Genomic DNA, 19,394 nt, shown 5'->3' with positions numbered 1-19,394 from the left:
ACAAAAATATCAGTGTACATTCTGACCAAAAATACAAGGGATTTTCAAGTGATGGCGCCCTCTATAGGGCTCAGATGGGAGAAGTGCCCCGTATATTTAAATTCAGGAGCGGATCCAAAGCTTTCAGATTGGGTTACCTTTGTATTTCTAATATTAAATATTTTTGTGCATATTATTCACCGTCATAGGAGATTCTGTCCCCCGTAATATGAAGGATGAAGTTGGATCAAAGTGGTCGCTTTTAGGAGAATGTTGTACACAGTTTGCCGTATTGGGGACGGGCACGATATAATCTCGGGGGGGGGGGGGGGGGTTGCTGGTGGCGACAGAGTCTCCGGGTGGGGTTCAGAAAATCCCGCCACCACCATTGACAACATTTTCTGTCACACATTTACAAACTTTTTGTTTACTGTTGGCATACCCCCGCGCCCCCCCGGGATATGAATTAACTGGTCATCCAGATTTCAATAATGATGTACATAATGTTCATGTACAATTACTATATTCCTCCCACGAGCGATAGAGACAAGACCCCCATCAATACAATAAACCGTTGACTCTATGAACCTGTGACCTTTTCTCCGATTTGACTAAGATAGATAACCCAAAACTGGATGGGGAGGCTTCTGAACATTGCAGTTATAATATTTATTCGGGATTGGTGTTGATACGGCCACTTTTTAACATCTTCTTACGGCCAATTCGTTCATGTTCAAGGGATTCATTAGTCCAGGTCAGAGATGCAAATTGTAAAACTCGTTGCTTATGGTTTCAATGTTCCCCAAACTGTGTTATTGCCGAAGAAAAAATAACCGAATCTTCGTACACGTCGTTAACCCTTAACGTTTCCATTCACAACTCACACGCAGTACTTGACAAACAAGTCCGATAATGGACACAAAATATTTTTTTTGTATACAAATTTAGTTTTAATATTCCTGTACAAAAAACCGCACACAAGATCGGTACGCAGAAAAAAACATTTACATGTAGAAAACAAAAATAACTTTAAAATTAAATGGTTATCGAACTTTGGTCGACGAAAAAAACTGTTACTATTATTTTAATGAAAACATAGGACTACCCAGTAAAACAAAATCGGGGAAAGTAGTTTCTTTTTTATCTGCAGCACGCGCCAAGGTTTTGCAATCTCCATGCATACGTTCGTGTGTAATTAAAAACACGTATTTCACCTTTCTAAGACATTCCTTGTATTAATTTTAACAAAATCTGGAGTCAATCTTGCAAGAACTTCCAAAATACTACTTTTGTATTAACATTTTGCTGAATGCATTCCCTATAGGCGTGGCTTCTGGTGACCGTTGGATCAAGCTAGTGTTAAGGTGCTTTTAACTACATGTACCTCGCACATAATTATAACAGTATTCATATAAAGAAAACGTAATTTTGCTATCAAATAATCGATAGTGGGGTGTCTTAAGCGAGTGAAAACTATTAGACATTTAAGAAACCATTTACCAGACTCCCCAAGAGAGCTACTTTAAGTTAGAGTTGTTTCATAAATGGACATTGTTATGATAACAATATTTTTTTTATCACTTACAATATCAACAGCATAAAAACAAAAAGAACTCAATAACAGGTGTATGTATTACTACATTGTGTATTTCACTTAAGTCATCATACCTTCTTTGAAGCCGCATCACCTTTGACCTCTCCAAGGTTGAGTGCATTCAACTGTAAGAGATGATTGTCAATGCGCCGAGAGTGCAAAGTCACACTGACAATCAGGAAAATAGGTCAACCACACAAAGCCTAACATAGAACTCAAAATGCGCCTGTTATAAATGTATTAATGTATAATACACACGTTTTATGATAGATGCATCTTTAAATGGATTAAGAACCGTTGTTTTCAGTGGAAGTATGTTTTAATATTAGTGTGAACAAATGTACTAGTGTGCAATACTTATAAATTGACACAGCATTTGTTTCACATTGAGACCAAACTGAATACAAGCAATAATACTTTCACACCATTCAGTATCTCTTCAGTTTTTGCAAAAAAATAAATGTTTTTAATTTCTTTATTGAAGAGGGTCACATTCTTCGCCATTTTCACAAATAATACACTCAACATAATGTTTGATTAAGCAAAGCAATGAACATTCAACAGGACATGTATATAAGAAAAACCAATGTCATGGAGAGGAATGCAAGGATGTTATGAAACACTCATCAAAGCCGACCCTTTGATAGTTTAAGAAACGTTAATTTGTCTTGATATTCACCTTGGGATCTAAGTGCAGCAAATTGTTTGAAGAAGTTCACTGTACAATTCACCTGAAAGACAAAATCCTGAACACCAATGTGCTAAAATGTGCAATGCAACATTGACATCCAAACAACAAAAGGTTATGTCAGAAATCATTTCCAATATACACAATTGTTTCTTCCGCTAACAGGTTGTTGTAGACAAATATTCCAAGTTCCAACACTGTTCCAAGTCATATGAACTCAGCACTAGCTTCAAACACCATTTACTAGTGAAACAGTTGTCATCTGCTTTTACCAATTTAAAATGAGTCGACCAGAAGGCAAAAGTAATGTCTTCATTTGAAGTTATCTTGCACATCACCCTTAGTTTGATTGGACACATTGTTTACCTTTATTTAGATAAACCAAACACATTACACTGAAGTAATGTCAAAAGTCAATTTCCTTACTCAAGCAATTGAAAACAACATGGTCTTTCAAGATGATCTGCACTACTGAAGAATAATCTACAATGATATGAGTTTATTTCTTTGCAAATGTAATCTTCATTGCTGCTGTTGGTGAGATCTTGAACCCTTGGAGAGCATCCTTAGCAATTGCTGATTGTGTGTCATTCTCAAATTCAACAAAGGCAATATCATGACGTCCAGGTACAAGTCGTACTTCCTTGAAACCTTGGAATCTGCAATGCAAAACAAATAATTGGTAAAATGCTTATTTTTTAATGAAATAAAAACGGCTTGATTCATGCAAATATTCATCATAAAAACCACAGAAACAAACATCAGAAGTGATAATGTAATGTCTCACAGTTATAGCAATTGTTTTACAATTACTTATTATTTTACCTACGCAAAATGTACAAACACAACAATTAATAAATAAATGCAAATAATAATGAACATGAAAAAAAGGAGCAAGAAGGCATACATAATAAATAAACAATTAGCATTTTTTTTTTTTTAAATATGGCTTAACTATAGGATTGCACTATTTGGTTTGGGTGTATACAGACAAATTTACCCAAACCACATTGTGCTGCTATTGAGGCATGTACCACATATTTCAAAATGGCTTATACAAAACAAACAGAAAGACAAATATTCCAAGTAAGATTGGAAACTTTACAAAGAATCTAAACATCTTACAAGGGCAAACACAACAATAAGTACAAATAATTATGGACGGACAAAATGTACAACCCCCAAAAGCAACAGCTATGTAACGAAAAGTAAACTGTTGTAGTCGAGACCTTGAAGTCGAAGACCGAGACATGCAGTCCCACACATAACAAAAGACTGTGACAGAAGGCGATTATCAGGCATAGAATTACACCTTTGAGAGGGCAAGATCATTTTTATTGAGCAAAGGGCACTTCCATTGAAAAATCTTTGGAAATGTTTGGCGAGACACCATGGCCAAGACCAGGGGCAACAAAGACCATTGTCTCTGTGGCTTCCAGGTTCTTCCAGGCCTTGATTATACAAAGAACACAAAACTACAAAGGAGAAAAACTTCAACTTACTGGGTAAACAGCATCTTCAACATCATTTCATTTGTATCTTGAGGAAGATTGTTTATGAAGAGAATTGAATTAGGCTCCTCAGGAACTGGCGCAGCTGTAACAAAAAAATAAAATAATGAACTACATTTACATGCAAACTGGCTTTCTTTATGAAAGAATTAAATGCCGGTGATCAATAGTCAGTGCTCGAGGTCAAATAATATTTATTGACTGGTTCCCTTGGAAAGGATTGTAAAAATAGTAGAAAAGTTTAACCCCAAATCAACAGGACTCAAAAGAGAGCTGGTCAAGTTGGTTAAATATATCCATTGATTTGCATATTTTCATAAAACACTTTGCTTTTAAATATATTGTGACTTTAGCCAGAATGCTTGGAGGGAGTTCATTTCTAGGACCACCACGGGCTATGGATGCCCTAATGGTCTTAAGAGAGAGAGAGAGATAACGGTTCTCGGCCTGTACAACTCACATGGCGTTTGTTGAATCTGCATTGGTGGAGGTTGTCCCATCATACCAGGTGGCATCTGGCCCATCATTGGAGGTGGCCCTTGACCCAAAGCTGCTGCTGCAGCTGCAGCTAGATTAGCACTCTGCTTTGCTGCTTCAAGTTTCTTACTCTTCTTTGTTGGAACTGAAATACAACAACAATTTTTTGGGATTATTAATGAGTAATCGTTATATTTGTTTGTTTCAGAGATAATTATTGAAATGAATGTACGCTGATCATTACACCAACAGTCACAAAGAGACCTGTCAATTAAAAGCCTCAAACCAGCGAAGTCAATCTAGCACTAATACAAACTAAGAAGTCATTAGTTTGACCAATAAGCCTGCTCAAAGTGCACTGAAACGATGCAACTTGTACCTTGTGTACTTGCATCAAATGAAACGATGTAATTTGTACATTGTGTTCTTGAGGATTAGAATACTTACTTGGTGCAGGTTCTGGCTTCCTCTTTTCAGGTCTCTTTTCTCTTGGTACAAATGTACCTTGCAGTTTGGAAACAGCATCTGACGTGGATTTCCCATACTGTATTCTCTACAAAATCAGTCAAGATGAAAACAAGTTGTTAACTACATATTCAATAAAATTTATTACTTTTAGGTTGCACTCGCTTATTAAAAATAACAAATTGAAATAGTATCAGCAAGCTACATCAGGTATAAACTATTTCATGTCATCCTATCATTGGTGGTGGTCCTTGACCCATCCCCTTGTGGCTGAATTAGTACAGTCGACTCCCGTTATTACGAGCTCGCATGTTACGACGTTCCGGTTGATACGAGGTTTTTTGCCGGTCCCGAACGGCCCCATGCGTGTTTCAATGCATTAAAATACTGATTATACGAGCACGGTAGTAGCGAGAACACGGTTATAACGAGGTAATTTGGGAGACCCATTACGAGCAAAACATTGTTTGAAACCCTTCTATAACGAGAACAATTCAAAAACCAACAAAGGAAATACCTGTACAGCTGGTAAAGTCGATATTTGTGGCTTTTAAGACATACAATAGAGGTGTTAAGTGGACACTACCGCTAGCAACACTAATCCGAAATCGGGAGTCACGAGTCAGCAAGCAAGGTTGTTAATTCCAAACTCCGGACAATGGTGGGATTAGGAGGTTTGCATGGTTCAAACATTTGAGAAATCTTAAGAAAAGATACTGATCCACTGAGTTTATAAGCGCATTATAAATTTTCAGAAGAAAAAAAAACACCCGCAACTTACAATCAAAACTAGTTGCGTGATCAATATTATTGAATGCAAAAGCAAGATTTTACCTGGTATCCCACATTGGCAATGAACCATCTAACATGACAGTGTTTACCAATGAAAATCAAGATTCTATTTTTTGTTGCTGCGACGAGTGTATTGCATATGCACACACATGCACAGAACAGCACGGTCTTCCCTGGTATCTCGCGTTAGCAATGAACCTTCTATTATTACACTAGTGGTTACCAGTGAAAATCCAGCTTTTATTTTATTGACTGAAAATTTTCACAGCGTGTGCAATATGCATTGCAGCAGTAAGATTTCCCCTGGTATCTCGCAGCAGCAATGAACCATCCAGCGTTAAACAGGTGGTTACCAATGAAAACCAAGACTCTATTTATTGCATTGGCAATAAACTGCCGGCGACCAAAGTTTTGTAAGAGAAACTTCCCAAAACATGAACGCAAGTTAAAATCTTACATTTTTTATCAATCTTGTAAAATGTAAATTGATTTTAAAATTGAATTTAAAACTAAACCAACTTAGTTAAAACAGTTTTATAAGCCCCACGTTGTGCTTGTTTGTGCAGTACATCGCACATACTACTCTATGCACACAGTAGTATAGTCAATTGCAGCTCTGCCATGCATCTGTGTACACACGTGCGGCCATTATGTCATGTATATGCACGTACACGTGTTCATGCACAATGATGACGTATGTATCTATATTTAGCGCGCTGCGTTTATGACGAGATTCGGATAATACGAGGAAAATGGGCCAGTCCGGCGGACCTCGTTATAACGGGAGTCGACTGTATATTGCTTTGCAAGCTACATCAGGTATAAACTATTTCATGTCGTCCTATCATTGGTGGTGGTCCTTGACCCACCCCCTTGTGGCTGAATTAGTATTTTGCTTTGCAAGCTACATCAGGTATAAACTACTTCATGTCATCCTATATTTTGCTTTGCCACTTCTAATGTTTCTTCCTAAAAACTGATTAAATAAAACTGATTTGTGGTATTTAATTTTCAATTGCACAGCCGAGAAACCAAAAACAAGGAAATCAGCTGAATGCCTGTTTTCATGAGAAACATTTTTATAATTCAGAGATAACTATTAAAATAAATATACGCTGATCATTACATCGACAGTCACATAGAGACCTGTCAATTAAAAGCCTCAAACCAGCGAAGTCAATCTAGCACTAATACAAACTAAGAAGTCATTAGTTTGACCAATAAGCCTGCTCAAAGTGCATTAACAAAATGCAACTACCATTGAAAAGAACAAATAAATCCTGTGCAAGACATAAATTCGTTTTTGTATGGAATCAGCCGTCGATTTCACCAAACTCTTCCTAACTTAGGATTAATCTTAGGACTTAAGACGAGTTAGCCCAAGTTCCCCATCTAAAGACGTTTGACGCATTGAACCCATCCTAAGTTAGGACGGGTTACTAATCCTAACTCAAGATTAATCCTAGCGTTTCGTGAAATCGGTTGCAGCTTGACTACCATCAAGTGTTGTCATAAGAGCACCCCAAAGAACGTGAATAATTCTAATAAATTACTTACCATAGGCTTCTCATAAAATGGAAAACCTTGCATTGATCTCAAGGCATTAGTTGCACTGTTGATATCCTTGAAGACAACAAAGGCCTGTCCTCTCATTTTCAGGGTTTTCAAAGCAACAATGTCCAAAATTTGACCAAATTGAGAAAAGATAGCGTATAAGGACTTCTTCAACTCTGCACAAAAAAAATATGAAGAGACAATAATGATTATCAAAATGAATCAAAATGTTCCACAGTTATCACAAGTGTGGTACACTTTGACAAACAAGTACAGTATTTGACAAATTGGAACAAGTTTTTTTTCCAGAATAAGGGGAATGATGTACGCTGATCATTACACCAACAGTCACATAGAGACCTGTCAATTAAAAGCCTCAAACCAGCGAAGTCAATCTAGCACTAATACAAACTAAGAAGTCATTAGGTTGACCAATAAGCCTGCTCAAAGTGCACTGTAATTAAGTTGCATTTAAAATAACAGATGGAACGTTTGTTCAATAATACTAAGACCATGACATGAAACAAAAGCCTACAGAATGCAGATATTGTTGTATACATGGATAGCTAATACAAAACATTTTACCATGTAGAATATTATTTACAACAATGATTAAGTTAATAACTGAATAACCGTCAAACTGACCCTTTATAACAAACTGCCTACTTACCATCTTTTTTAATCTTTTCATTCAAGTTGTTGATGTATATCGTCTGATTCGGAGGAATATTCATTTTGAATCTGATTCTCACAATTTCTCTGAAAAATAAATAAATACAAACTGGAGTTAGCGAAATACACAAGTACCTGCCGAAAGTGAAAGGATTTTCAAAACAGAAAACCACATTATTCATGCAGAGATTCCCCATTCCACTTACTATAATATACAAGCTCATTTGTGGAGAGCAAAATAAGTCACACAATTACGTTTGGTGACGCTCAAGAGATGTTTTCAGTCATGGTAGATTCATGGCTCACAGAGCACGGTAACCAGGGTGAAACACAAATCCACAGAAAGCAGTGCGGAGTAAAACAGCGCACTGCAGCAACACGAACAAGACTAAGGTTATGTAGACGTCATAACTTTTTGGTGATGTAATTTATTGAGAGCTAGAGTAAAACTAGTTCGTCTAAATTCAATTTTTTTTTAACTATGTTAATTGTCAACCATTTCCATGATAACAATGGACGAAGGTGTTAATTCAAGGTAAAAATTTATTTTAAACCAAATGCAAATGAATGTGAAGCAACTACCCGATTGAAGCCCAATCAATTCAATCTATCCGTTACACAAACAACCTCCCTGTGGTTTCACTATTAAGAATGTTGTTGCTATTTCTCTTCTGTCTATGCAGTATTTTTCCGATGTTTTATTAAAGGAACACGTTGCCTTGGATCGGTCGAGTTGGTCTTTGAAAAGCGTTTGTAACAGTTTTTTATAAAATGCATATGGGTAGGAAGATGTTGCAAAAGTAGAATACAATGATCCACACAAACATGCCTCGAAATTGCGTGGTTTTCCTTTTACCTCGTCGACTAACACGTCGGCCATTTATGGGAGTCAAAATTTTGACTCCCATAAATGGCCGACCGTGTTAGTTCGCACAGTAGAAGGAAAACCACGCAATTTCGAGGCAAACTTGTGTGGATCATTGTATTCTACTTTTAAAACATCTTCCCAACCATATGCATTATATAAAAAACGGTTACAAACGCTTTTGTTTTGACCAACTCGTCCGATCCAAGGCAACGTGTTCCTTTAAGTGTTCTACTAACCCCTAAGGCTAAAGCTAAACTGATTTATTTATATACATTGAATTGAACATCAAATCTCAGAATTTATAAGAATTAAGGTGTCACTTTTTTTTTACCCAAAATAAAAAAGGTATATGTCTTTTGTAGAGTAAATTATTTTGTTCAGTCCTAATTTATTGAATTCATAAATAAGGAATTGAAAATGTGAAATTTAAGCAGAAGGATAGAGATATGATAGGACTTTGCAGTTTGCCGAGTACCAGCGTAGCTAGTAGTAGTAGACACCAGTACATCCAATAGGTCAACCACATTATTGTTTTAATGCTAGCTACACTTGTCATGTCATTTTGAATACTTGTCGTCACTTGTAATTGTATTCCTTCGGTCTTCATTGTCATGATTGTCCGAGTCCGACCACTGCACTGGCACTACAAACTGACACAAATCGCACATTTCTGATTTCGTTTTTTTTTTACAATATATTAAAACACGCAAAGTGACAACATTTACAGCAAGTTTCATGAACTAATAGTAATAAGTAACGATAGTTTGGTAATTACACTTATTTCACATAAACGACGAAAAAGATTTGATTTTCACACCAACACGTTTTTACTGTGGACGAGATATAGGTCAATTCGTGGTACAAGCGACAAATTGTTTAAGTTGCACAATGGACATCTACCAAAAAGGAATACAATACGGGAAGAAACTGTCGCAGTGAGTTACAATTAAGATATTCAAAAGGCCATTCCTTGAATTTCGAGACTGGATGTTGTTCATAAATAGATGATTTTAATGGATTTAATTTGCAAACCACTCACGCTTCTCCAAGATAGAGCACCGACCAAAAATAATCATAAGTCTCACGTTTAGGGGCGCCCTCAAGCGAGATATTTGGATACCGTATCTGTTGTACGATGAGGGCAGCAGATAGGAACAAGTGCAAAATAATTGTTTGGTTAGGGGTGTATGCATTATCTGTGTTGTAGTTGTTGAGATCAATGGGTGCACCACAATAATTAAACTCACAAATCATTGATTGTTATGGGATGCTCACATACTAACTCTTGAAAACCAAACCAAACATAATTATTTTCGGGCAATAATATATTCAAAAATAAGGTGCAAGAAGCAATCGATTAATATTTTCAGTATAATGAAAAAATGAAACAGTTTAAAGTTTTGCAATAGATTAATCTGCCACGGCGAGTAGATTGCAAAATTCAGGAGGCTACTTAGATCTAAAAAGAACATTTTGATTGATACTCGAAGCATGCATGCATAATCAGGAAGAGGTGACCTGTGTTGAAAAGGTCAAAGGGTATGGTTACCAAACCAACATAGCAATATTGCTCCATGGCAAGCCCATCCCAGCGCCTTTAGGACACTATAGGTGTTGTCACTGCCTATAGTAGCCCATTTTCATCCAGTTGATCAGAATCAAATCTTCACTTGCGGGAGACCCAAATCTTCAAAGGAATCCAAGATCCATTGACAAAGCGAGAGTAATTCTTGGTTTGTTTGATTAGCAACTTGATCAATATTGTCGTAACTTAATGCTCTATAATGCGGTCACAGGCCTTCGCTCTAATTTTAATTTTCACTGTGGCTTGCGTTTCATGATCATCATATTATTATTTTGTATCCGAGCAGAATATTTTAATCTGTCGATTTTAAACATGAGACCCGTCCCGAACAGTGCTGTTCACTACATTTTAAAAACTACCATGGTCATAACCAGCCACGAAGAAATTCAGCTCTGTGGAGCTGGTTCATATACTGCAATACATTATTAGTGTTGAGGAAAATATTCGGTGAACAAAATACAACAGCGGTTTTATTGTACCTAAGACTTGAACGTGTTTAGTACACAACTGTATACATGTAAATCCGTAATCGAAAACAACTAAAGTAATTATTTAATAAACTGACTCAATGTAAAAATGGCACAATTATCTTGTGACGTCACTAACATTGAGCTGGGAGTAGGCTTGTTTGCACTTTTGATTGTGGGCCGATGTTGACATTAGTGAAGGCGACGAATGGTTTGGGGGATTAGTGACGCTAGTGTCACTAGGGCTGGAGTAGTGGTACAAAAGTCAAACTGGTCTTCATGAATTAATACGCATTATCATGAATTTTTGAAAACCAATCTCAGTCCCGACCATAAGTTGATTTGAAATAAAGGATATCAGTTTGTCATGGATGTATTTTTCATTACCATGGGCTAGAATTGTTTTAATATGTTATACCTTGGAATGGAATCACTATTTAAAGCAATATAAAGAGAGTCATCACTCTTCTCGTAATTCGTTTAAGCGAAACACCCTGGTTTTGTTCGTCAATATTTGAGAGTTTGCTCAGGGGATTAATTATCGGACCATTTAGGCGTCTACGGGCTTGATGTATTTGAAAAATGTTCTGCCATTTAATCTGATTACTATACATGGAAAGTGTAGCACAATATTGGTTCTTAAAGAATTGAACGAACACATACTCTAAACACGCCTGAATTTATAAGACGGCCAACGAGTCAACCTGTCCGCATAGTGCTCATTATTGAGGCTTGATCACTACCATTCGTCAAAACCGAACATTCGTTACATTGCATGATATCAAGACCTCCACAAAGCTGCTCAGTATTTGCAAGGTACGTGTAATATTGGTTGATCGTTTGTAGAATATAACAATGTTTTAGCAAAATTGCCTGGCAAAAACATTGCCGGCACACTATGATATCGAGAGTTGTTACTGCAGCAGTTAGTCATTCCTGTTATGAACAGTGTTCAATACCATTTTGAAGGTATAATTATAATAAATGCATATAGTATAATCAGTTGAAAAACAACTTTAATTATTGTTTCAGATGAAGAAAGTCAAAATCTTATTAAAGCTGACCAATGGCGTCCAATGAACAGCTTTTAAAAACACCTCTACAGACGTCATAACATTATCGTGCGTTTCCCATTTTCAGCTACACCACAAGGATAACTGAAAGCATTTTTTCACGGGTTTGCTTCCTTATGTACGAGTAAATTTAGGGGAAATGATTATCAGGGTAACTAAATATAAATGTTGCTTTTATTTGCCAGTTGTAGAGGAGCTGGTCATAGTGCTGATCTCTCCAAACATCAGCTAAAATGCCAAGCAATGAAGAAGATGGACACCAGACGGGACATATTGATAATGATGGTGAACAAACCCAGACTGGACAGACCCAACTCCAAGACACACTCAAATGGTATCACAATTCACTTAGTTGTTTATGTATCAATTTAGAATAAAATAGCTGATCAAACTTAAAGGCACTGGACACGTTTTGTGTTATCATTATTATTATTATTAATATTATTATTATTTATTCGACCAAAAAATGTTTTTCTCTACCGAGAAAGAGGTAATTCCTCACTAAAGAGAAAGACTTTAGGCCTGAAGCTTTCTCCTGCATCTGAAACTTGTGCAACATGGGTGTTTCTCTTTCATTATTTTCATGCAACTTCGATGACCAATTAAGCCAACATTTTCCCAGGTTTGTCGTATGCATTGTTGTCGATACACAAAGTAAGAATACTGGTCTTTGAATATTTTAACCAACATGTCGAGTGTAGTTTTTTCAGAGGTTGCATTTAAAATTGTCTACGCAGACGTAAAGGACACAATAATTGATTTTGTTTCGTGTTTTGCGAAAACTACAGGTTGAACGAGAACTACGAGAGGGCAGAGGGTGTATGTCTTCCAAGATGTGTATTATACACGCATTATCTAGACTTGTGCAAAAAGAGGTTGTTTACTCCAGCTGGGGCAGCCACATTCGGAAAGGTATATGGAATTGTTACTCTAAACTTTATACAAACTTGGAGTCTGACTTCGCTTTGTTATGTGGAATAGCAAAAGTAAAAACAAGAGTTAATTATTAATTCGTGGAAAATAAATGTTGTTATCAATTTTTCCCGTCAGATCATTCGCCAGATGTTTCCGAAGCTGACTACACGACGACTTGGAACACGAGGCCAATCGAAGTAAGTCTCAATTTAAACATAATTGTGTTTCCTGCTATCAGGATGATTAAAAATACCAATTATTGTAAACAAAAACAAGGAGCATCATTTAATAGATGTTAAATTTGCATCGGGGATAAAGAATATTAATTTTTGGTTTTTACCCATATACACCGATGTATGAAGCACTGTATACTCAGTACATCAAGGAGCATCATTGTTAGTTGTTGCTGCAAGACGTTTTAGCAAGATGTTCTTTCTTTTAATTCGAAAGGTACCATTATTATGGCATCGGAATAAAGAAAACATCTATCTACTACCATTCAGTGTATTCTGGAAAGGGACTCACAAGGTAAGAAACATTTCATATAAAGAGAAGAACCGATCAAGTAAAGAGTGAATTATAACAAACCAGTATCTATAATAAATCCACCATTATAGTTAAACTTGTTATTTTTCTTTATTCGACACAGATTTTCAGAAACAAAAGTTAAGACTGAGGTAAGTTTTTATGACCAACCATTCATTCTTAGGCGGCAAAGTTGAGACGGATGCTAAGGCAAAATAAACAAACATTTAAGGGAGATGTTCAATACGAGAACTGGAAAGTAATAATGGAAAGTCATCTTCGACAATAAACGAGAAATGTATTGTTGGCTTGGAGAATGTGCTGGTTAGGCTGTTTTACAATATCTTTCATCTCTAATATTTTGACATCACGTTTATGGATACCAACAACACGCCAATCGGTTTTTCTTGTTAAAGGGTGCGGCTCGTAAATTTTCTCTGAGCTCCAAGTCTGGAACCCTACTTCCTGATTTTCTGAAGGCCGGAAATTTGATAGTAGAAGAGGAAAACAGCTCCGAAAAGGTAATTACGGGTGTGTAACTGTGGGTGTGCGTTTGTTTGTGTGATGCAAATTGAGCGTTTCTACTCTTTGGGAACCGAAGACTTTAACAAAAGGGACCGGATCCGGGTGTTTGACAGAGCGAGGACTTGCTTTCCGAGTACAAAACCAATGGGAACGTCGCTAAACAATTCGAAATAATGGGATCACCAAGATAAGTCCTCGATTTACGGAATTCGCAAACATATTGTGCATAATATCATCTCGATAACCAAAGTCAACCACCATTTTCTCTGTCCCATTATTGACAAGTTTGACATAACAGTTGTTGGTTTTTCTTATTTAGGTGGAAACATTTCTACTGATGTACCAAACCCATTGCCAGCGTATTTTAGACACCGTTGTGTCTTCAAACTTTGAAGAGGTAAATTTAACAAGAAAAAACCCAAACTTTTCTGAAATATTAAGGTTTTATGTCATTATCAGTATGTCCTTTGAATGTGCAATTTATTATTCCATTCCAGATCCAGAACTTCTTACTTCACTTCTGGCAAGGAATGCCGAAACATATGCAGCCACTACTGTCATGTGACGTCATTATTGACGTCATTGCTTTATGTGATTCTGTTTTGTATAAAGTAAGTAAATGCGTATTTTTATTTTTATAAACTGACGTTACTCAGCTTTATGGAATGCAATATAAAAGTGGTAAAACTGCAAGTGAGAACGTTTTTTTTTGTGTGTTAACTTCTGAAAGAAATGGATGGTGTTGTTAAGGGTGTTGCTATTGGCATCCTACCCTATAACACACTGTCCCATGACAATCAAGGCTAATTCGGACACAGCAATAGTAAGTTTTTAAGCACACTATTGTGACTCAGTTAGTTCGTTGAAAGTGAATACACAAAAAGAATGTATAGTTGGTAAACAGTAATTTGTTAAGACGTGATATTGAAACAATAATAATTTGATTGCAGGTTCTTATAGATGTGTTAATACCATCAAAGATTCAGGATATACCAGAGGGATTGCGTATAGATATCTTAACATTTGCTAAGAAATTCCCCGTTTGGCTAGACAGCTCTTTGGATCAAATGAGCAAAAAACTTCGACTACGGAAAATGAAAGGTAAGAATAAATCAGTATTCTGTAAGTAAAAGCCACATTCCGTGATTGAATTACATTCTGTCAACTCAAGTAGCATGTCAACTTTGAGGTATCCCAGTCGTAATTTCAATCGAGAAGTAAACACAAAATGTAGTATAGACTTGAATTAACGTATTTGTTTTCTTGAATTGCAGTGTTGTCGTCATTTGTAAGAAGTTTGCGCAGACAAGTTTCATTTGTTCATTTAGCACAGGTTAGTTTTTTTATGACCGAATATAGTAGGTCTCATTTTGAGCAAAAAGTCATTCACAAACAGTATTAAGAACATTGTTAAAATGAAACTAAAACGACATGCTTCTGATATATCTTTGAAAACAGACAGCTAGAGGTGTGTTGTTAAATCACGAAGCAGTCAATCAAATGACACGAGATCTCGCTGAACTGAACTTGAGCGAAAACTTCAGCTACAAAGATATCAGCCAATCAGTGAACAATATCGCTGAAGCAGGTATGTATGTTGATTTCCATCTCCTGACGGTTTCCATGAATGTAAGGTTTACAATATTTTTTTTGTTTTTTGTTTTTACGTAAACAGTCTTTTTTTATGGTTGCTGTGAGTCGCAATATAATGTGCGCATCTGTATACGATGTTGTGAAATGTACCACGGTCAATACGTATATGTGATGTCCCTTCATGGCCACCATACTTTGGTTATTGCCCATTTTTACCATACCTATTTAAATTTTTATTTTCTTTAGTGCTGCGAGAGTTTGAAAGTCTTCTGTCAAAGCAAGCTCCGTTGGAAGCATTTGTTGAGTGGATTGATAGTCTTATTGACAGATTCGTATTGAAGGTAAGTCATAAAATGAGGATGAAAATTACATACAAATCAACTGCAGATTATTCTTTGGTGGAGGTACGTGGCCCCTCGTCTTTTTTCCAAAGTTCTTGAGCATGAAAATTACCACAAATATGTTATTTCACCAAGTTCTACATGATGGCATCAAAGTAAAAAGTTTAACATTTACCACTCCAGGGTATTTTGTGTAGTTTGTTTGCAAATTGTTTGCAAAATGCACCCATAAGTTCCTTATTACTTTGTGTGAAAGTGCTATAAAAACTTTCCCTGCCACACCAGTCAGTGTGGCTAGTAATTGTCATTATTCCTTGCCACACATGTGTTTTCATGTTGTTGTTATTTTTATTAGTGACATCTTCAACTTGTGTCTTCCTTCTTTCTAGGATGATAAACTATCCGAGTATTCTGACCGTTCTGCTTCCTTTATGCTGAAATGGACTTTCTTCACTTCGAAGATTGTCAGAGATTTGACTCTGAAAAGTGCTGTTAGTTTCGGTAACTAGTCCATGTTTATTTATTGCAGTTTACCCGTAGATTGCTACTCAGTTACACTGCACTTTTAAATCCAATAATCGTTGCAATTATTACGATTTTATTTTATGTTATAAAGGATCACTCCACGTTGTCCACATGATGCTCACCGAGTATACGTTTTTGGTGATAGAAAGTCAACATGACAAACAAACCCACGAGAGTATGGTGAATGTGGTACAAAGGAACATGAAACAAACAGGTATGTAAAGAGCCACAATTTTAACTTGGGTCTCAATTTAATACTGATGAACGAGTATTTATGTTCAGACATTATGTTATAATCAACCCGACTGGTTGTTATACTGGGGTTGTTATGCCTATATTACATTATAACACGTTAAACAAGTGGTCAGTGGTTTAAATCCATCTCTAGTCAATTGTTCTTTGTTCAACCCATAATGCCATTATATTTACAGAGGAAATCAGTACCAAATCAACGATCAGATCTTCTATACAGAGACCTTCTAATGCCTCAGCAAATGGTGCAAAAAACAAACGCAGGAAACTTTCTACTAAAACTGGTAAGTTACTTAATACTTCAGGAGAGAGAGAAGTGTATTAATATTCCAAGAGAGAGAGAGAGAGAGAGAGAGAGAGAAGAAACATGGAATGGAACAATGCAATTGGTGTTTTGTTGTTTATTTTCTACAAAAACAGGCCCGAGTTCTAAATCACTGTATTGGATGTGTATTTTGTTATTTACTCCAGAAACAAGTCCTTCTAAAACGGACCCATCTACGCTCATTGGAGACACTCAAACCAAGTTCACCGAGGACATCAACATTAACACACAGCATGATGTCAATAATGCATCACTACTTGAACAGTACGGTGAATCATACCAAGCTAACACACGAGATCAGGTCAACAGCTGTACATTTCGGCCTTTTTGTCAGAAGAAGAACCTGCAGCCAGTGAACAGCAACATGCCATACAATGACAATGAGCCACCAATTGGATACCCATCTGTTTATGGGAATTACCCTCTTCATTCCACTCTGGTAGACCAATCCTACAATAGCAGACAACAATATCATCATCACTTCCCTGTTACATATCCCAAGTGCACCTTAGCTTCAGAAGAAGGTCCCGAGTACTCTGTCTATACAACCAAAAGATATGAGCTTCCAGCTCCAGGTCAACATCCGGGCTATTTACCTCACGGACAATTAGACGGCTGTTACATGAACTTCAGACCCAATGACTCCCTGGAGGATATACACCGGCATACTTACCTACGGTTTAATTCAAGTTATAATGACATGATAGGATATCAACCTCGACATATTGTGGCTCCATCATGGCTCCATCCTAGCTCTGATGGATGTTTCCAAGGTAAGTCTAAACTTTGAAATGTGTTCAACAATTAATGGTTGAGAAACTAATGACTGTTTGCACTCTTCTCCCTAGTCGATTGTTTGCAAAAAAAAAACAACTTAAAAAAAAACCCGCCAGTTCACTTGAGGTTATCTATAACAATGAAATGTAACACTGTGTGTCTTCTCCCCAAGTGCCGCCAGTATTCAGAAATAACCCACATAATATTACTTTGAGGAGCGCGTCATTGGTGGCATGGTTGGCCTGTGTGTAAACATCGCCTCTCACCAAGGTGACCCCAGTTCGATTCCTGGTCGGGGCATAATATGTGAGTTGAGTTGTGTGTTGGTTCTCTGCTGTGCCGCAAAGGGTTTCCAGACCATCCGGTTTTCCTCCCTCGGAAAAAAAATCAAACACTTTCGATCTTTGGCTGTGCTCCGTGGTCATACTGGGTTGACGCGCCCTTGCATGCCAGCTTCTCGAACACGTTTTAGCCGCGTCCTTCGCAATTCAGCTCTTAGCTGCGAGTATTAAAGGATGATTAGCCCCCCCCCCCCCCCAAAAAAAAAAAACAATTGATCTGTGAAATACAATTCTTCTTCATATTTTTTTTTTTCAGAACCCACACTATCTACAGTTGAAAATGAAGCCACAAACAGTAGCTCTGCTGGAGGGAGTAGCAATTCTCGTTTTATGGAAATAGTTCATAGTGGAAGAGACCAAGCCGCTTCTTATGAGACACCTGTTGATTATGACATGAGTAGACTATGCCCCGGTAACCCTTGGTAACTACATCAATCATCCCAAGAAAGTGGATAGTTTACTCCTAATAGTGGTATGTTTGGGAGACATAAGTAACTTCTTTAATACTTGGACAAATTATTGGTATCATCTGGTAGTGGAACAATTGGAACTAGAAACTGTTGAAAAGTATTGCAAATATGGGTTAGAATCTGATGAAAATTACATTTTTGTCAAAAAGGGGTTGAAGTTTGACAGAATCACAAGGGTGTGGGCCTTGTATTTATCTATAAAAATGGGCTAAATTGAAAATATTACATATTTTTGTGAAAATCTTATGAAAATTGATAAAATCACAAGGGGTGTAGGCCTTGAATATTTTAAGATGATCTTCTGAGGCCAAGGGTATGAGGCTAAAACCATGGCCATCCGAAGTATGATTCAAAACTAGATGTGAATACTGATTCAATTTTGTTGAAGCGGTTAGCTTGGTGGTTTCGAACCCACAACAATTATGATTGCAAGTGATGCATTATAATTAATTGACCACGGTGACCCATTTTTTCCAGTCTTTGCTACACGCCGTGTAACTTATTTCCCATTTATGGCCTATTTGTGAGACCTGTTTTCGAATTTGAAATAAATAAATAAACAACGAACATTAATTTTAATGAAGGTTAAATATGCATAGTGGATATTAATTTTGATGTAAATAACAACATTTTAGGGCGCACAGTGTCTGGATATAAAGAGGTTGCGTTTAAATGCGGACAGATTTTACATAACACTTCAATTCATCGTCAGATGTATTGTAACATCACACTTTGCTAAGCAACTACAATTGATTTGCACTTAAAGGGTCTATGTACTTTTTGTAGGACAAAAAACACAATGTCCACAGGTTTACATTTAACGCACATAGTTTGAAGATAATGATAGTAGAAAGCTTCCCTGAAAAACATCGTTTGCTGAGGTGCTTTAGTTTTTGAGAAATGAGTAAAACAATGTAATGAAAATAATTGTCGTCTCAGTGATCATGAGATGATAAATATTTTAGCATGTAAAAAAAACATATTTTTGTGACATTGTTTTACTCATAATTTCTCATAAACTACAACACCCCAGCAACTAATATTTTAAGGTTGGCTTTCTACTATCATCTTCAAACGGTG

General features: G+C 36.7%; 2 protein-coding genes across 7 annotated transcripts; one reads left to right on the top strand and one right to left on the bottom strand.

The window, feature by feature from the left end:
- Positions 1–963: 963 nt before the first annotated feature.
- On the bottom strand, positions 964–9,709 carry LOC139953918 (U1 small nuclear ribonucleoprotein A-like). Of its 6 annotated transcripts, XR_011788025.1 has the most exons (9): positions 9,640–9,709; positions 7,731–7,819; positions 7,064–7,236; positions 4,697–4,802; positions 4,233–4,394; positions 3,764–3,857; positions 2,688–2,920; positions 2,253–2,334; positions 964–1,741 (listed from the first exon to the last, which is right to left on the bottom strand). XR_011788025.1 is itself a non-coding variant. In XM_071953522.1 (7 exons), exons 2-7 carry the CDS (start codon positions 7,792–7,794, stop codon positions 2,761–2,763), a joined length of 759 nt encoding a protein of 252 aa, XP_071809623.1. In that variant the 5' UTR covers positions 7,795–7,819; positions 9,640–9,709; the 3' UTR covers positions 965–2,760. The 6 variants fall into 6 exon arrangements, 3 of the variants coding, with proteins under 3 accessions (XP_071809623.1, XP_071809624.1, XP_071809625.1); XR_011788024.1 differs by having other exon boundaries at positions 964–2,334; XR_011788023.1 differs by having other exon boundaries at positions 965–1,741; positions 2,253–2,920.
- Positions 9,710–11,907: 2,198 nt separating this feature from the next.
- Positions 11,908–18,861, top strand: LOC139953818 (DNA-binding protein RFX6-like). Its single transcript, XM_071953388.1, has 17 exons — positions 11,908–12,059; positions 12,514–12,637; positions 12,776–12,837; positions 13,091–13,168; positions 13,290–13,317; positions 13,582–13,686; positions 14,010–14,087; positions 14,188–14,301; positions 14,641–14,791; positions 14,965–15,023; positions 15,149–15,278; positions 15,530–15,624; positions 16,014–16,125; positions 16,241–16,363; positions 16,581–16,685; positions 16,873–17,499; positions 18,101–18,861. Exons 1-17 carry the CDS (start codon positions 11,959–11,961, stop codon positions 18,268–18,270), a joined length of 2,262 nt encoding a protein of 753 aa, XP_071809489.1. The 5' UTR covers positions 11,908–11,958; the 3' UTR covers positions 18,271–18,861.
- Positions 18,862–19,394: the final 533 nt, after the last annotated feature.

Source organism: Asterias amurensis, chromosome 22 (genome assembly GCF_032118995.1).
Source record: "Asterias amurensis chromosome 22, ASM3211899v1".
Lineage (NCBI taxonomy): Eukaryota > Metazoa > Echinodermata > Asteroidea > Forcipulatida > Asteriidae > Asterias > Asterias amurensis.
The sequence above is the reverse complement of the archived record's forward strand: the minus strand, read 5'-3'. Positions and strand labels throughout refer to the sequence as shown.

What these genes read in the sequence shown, in the direction of transcription:
- LOC139953918 (XM_071953522.1), bottom strand. Translation starts at nt 7,794, where the DNA reads ATGAATATTCCTCCGAATCAGACGATATACATCAACAACTTGAATGAA. An exon ending in TGAAAAGATTAAAAAAGATG is followed by an intron (nt 7,237 to 7,730) that starts GTAAGTAGGCAG and finishes TTTTTTGTGCAG; the next exon opens with AGTTGAAGAAGTCCTTATAC. An exon ending in TTGAAGATGCTGTTTACCCA is followed by an intron (nt 2,921 to 3,763) that starts GTAAGTTGAAGT and finishes TTTGCATTGCAG; the next exon opens with ATTCCAAGGTTTCAAGGAAG.
- LOC139953818 (XM_071953388.1), top strand. Translation starts at nt 11,959, where the DNA reads ATGCCAAGCAATGAAGAAGATGGACACCAGACGGGACATATTGATAAT. An exon ending in TCTGGAAAGGGACTCACAAG is followed by an intron (nt 13,169 to 13,289) that starts GTAAGAAACATT and finishes TATTCGACACAG; the next exon opens with ATTTTCAGAAACAAAAGTTA. An exon ending in GAACAATATCGCTGAAGCAG is followed by an intron (nt 15,279 to 15,529) that starts GTATGTATGTTG and finishes TATTTTCTTTAG; the next exon opens with TGCTGCGAGAGTTTGAAAGT.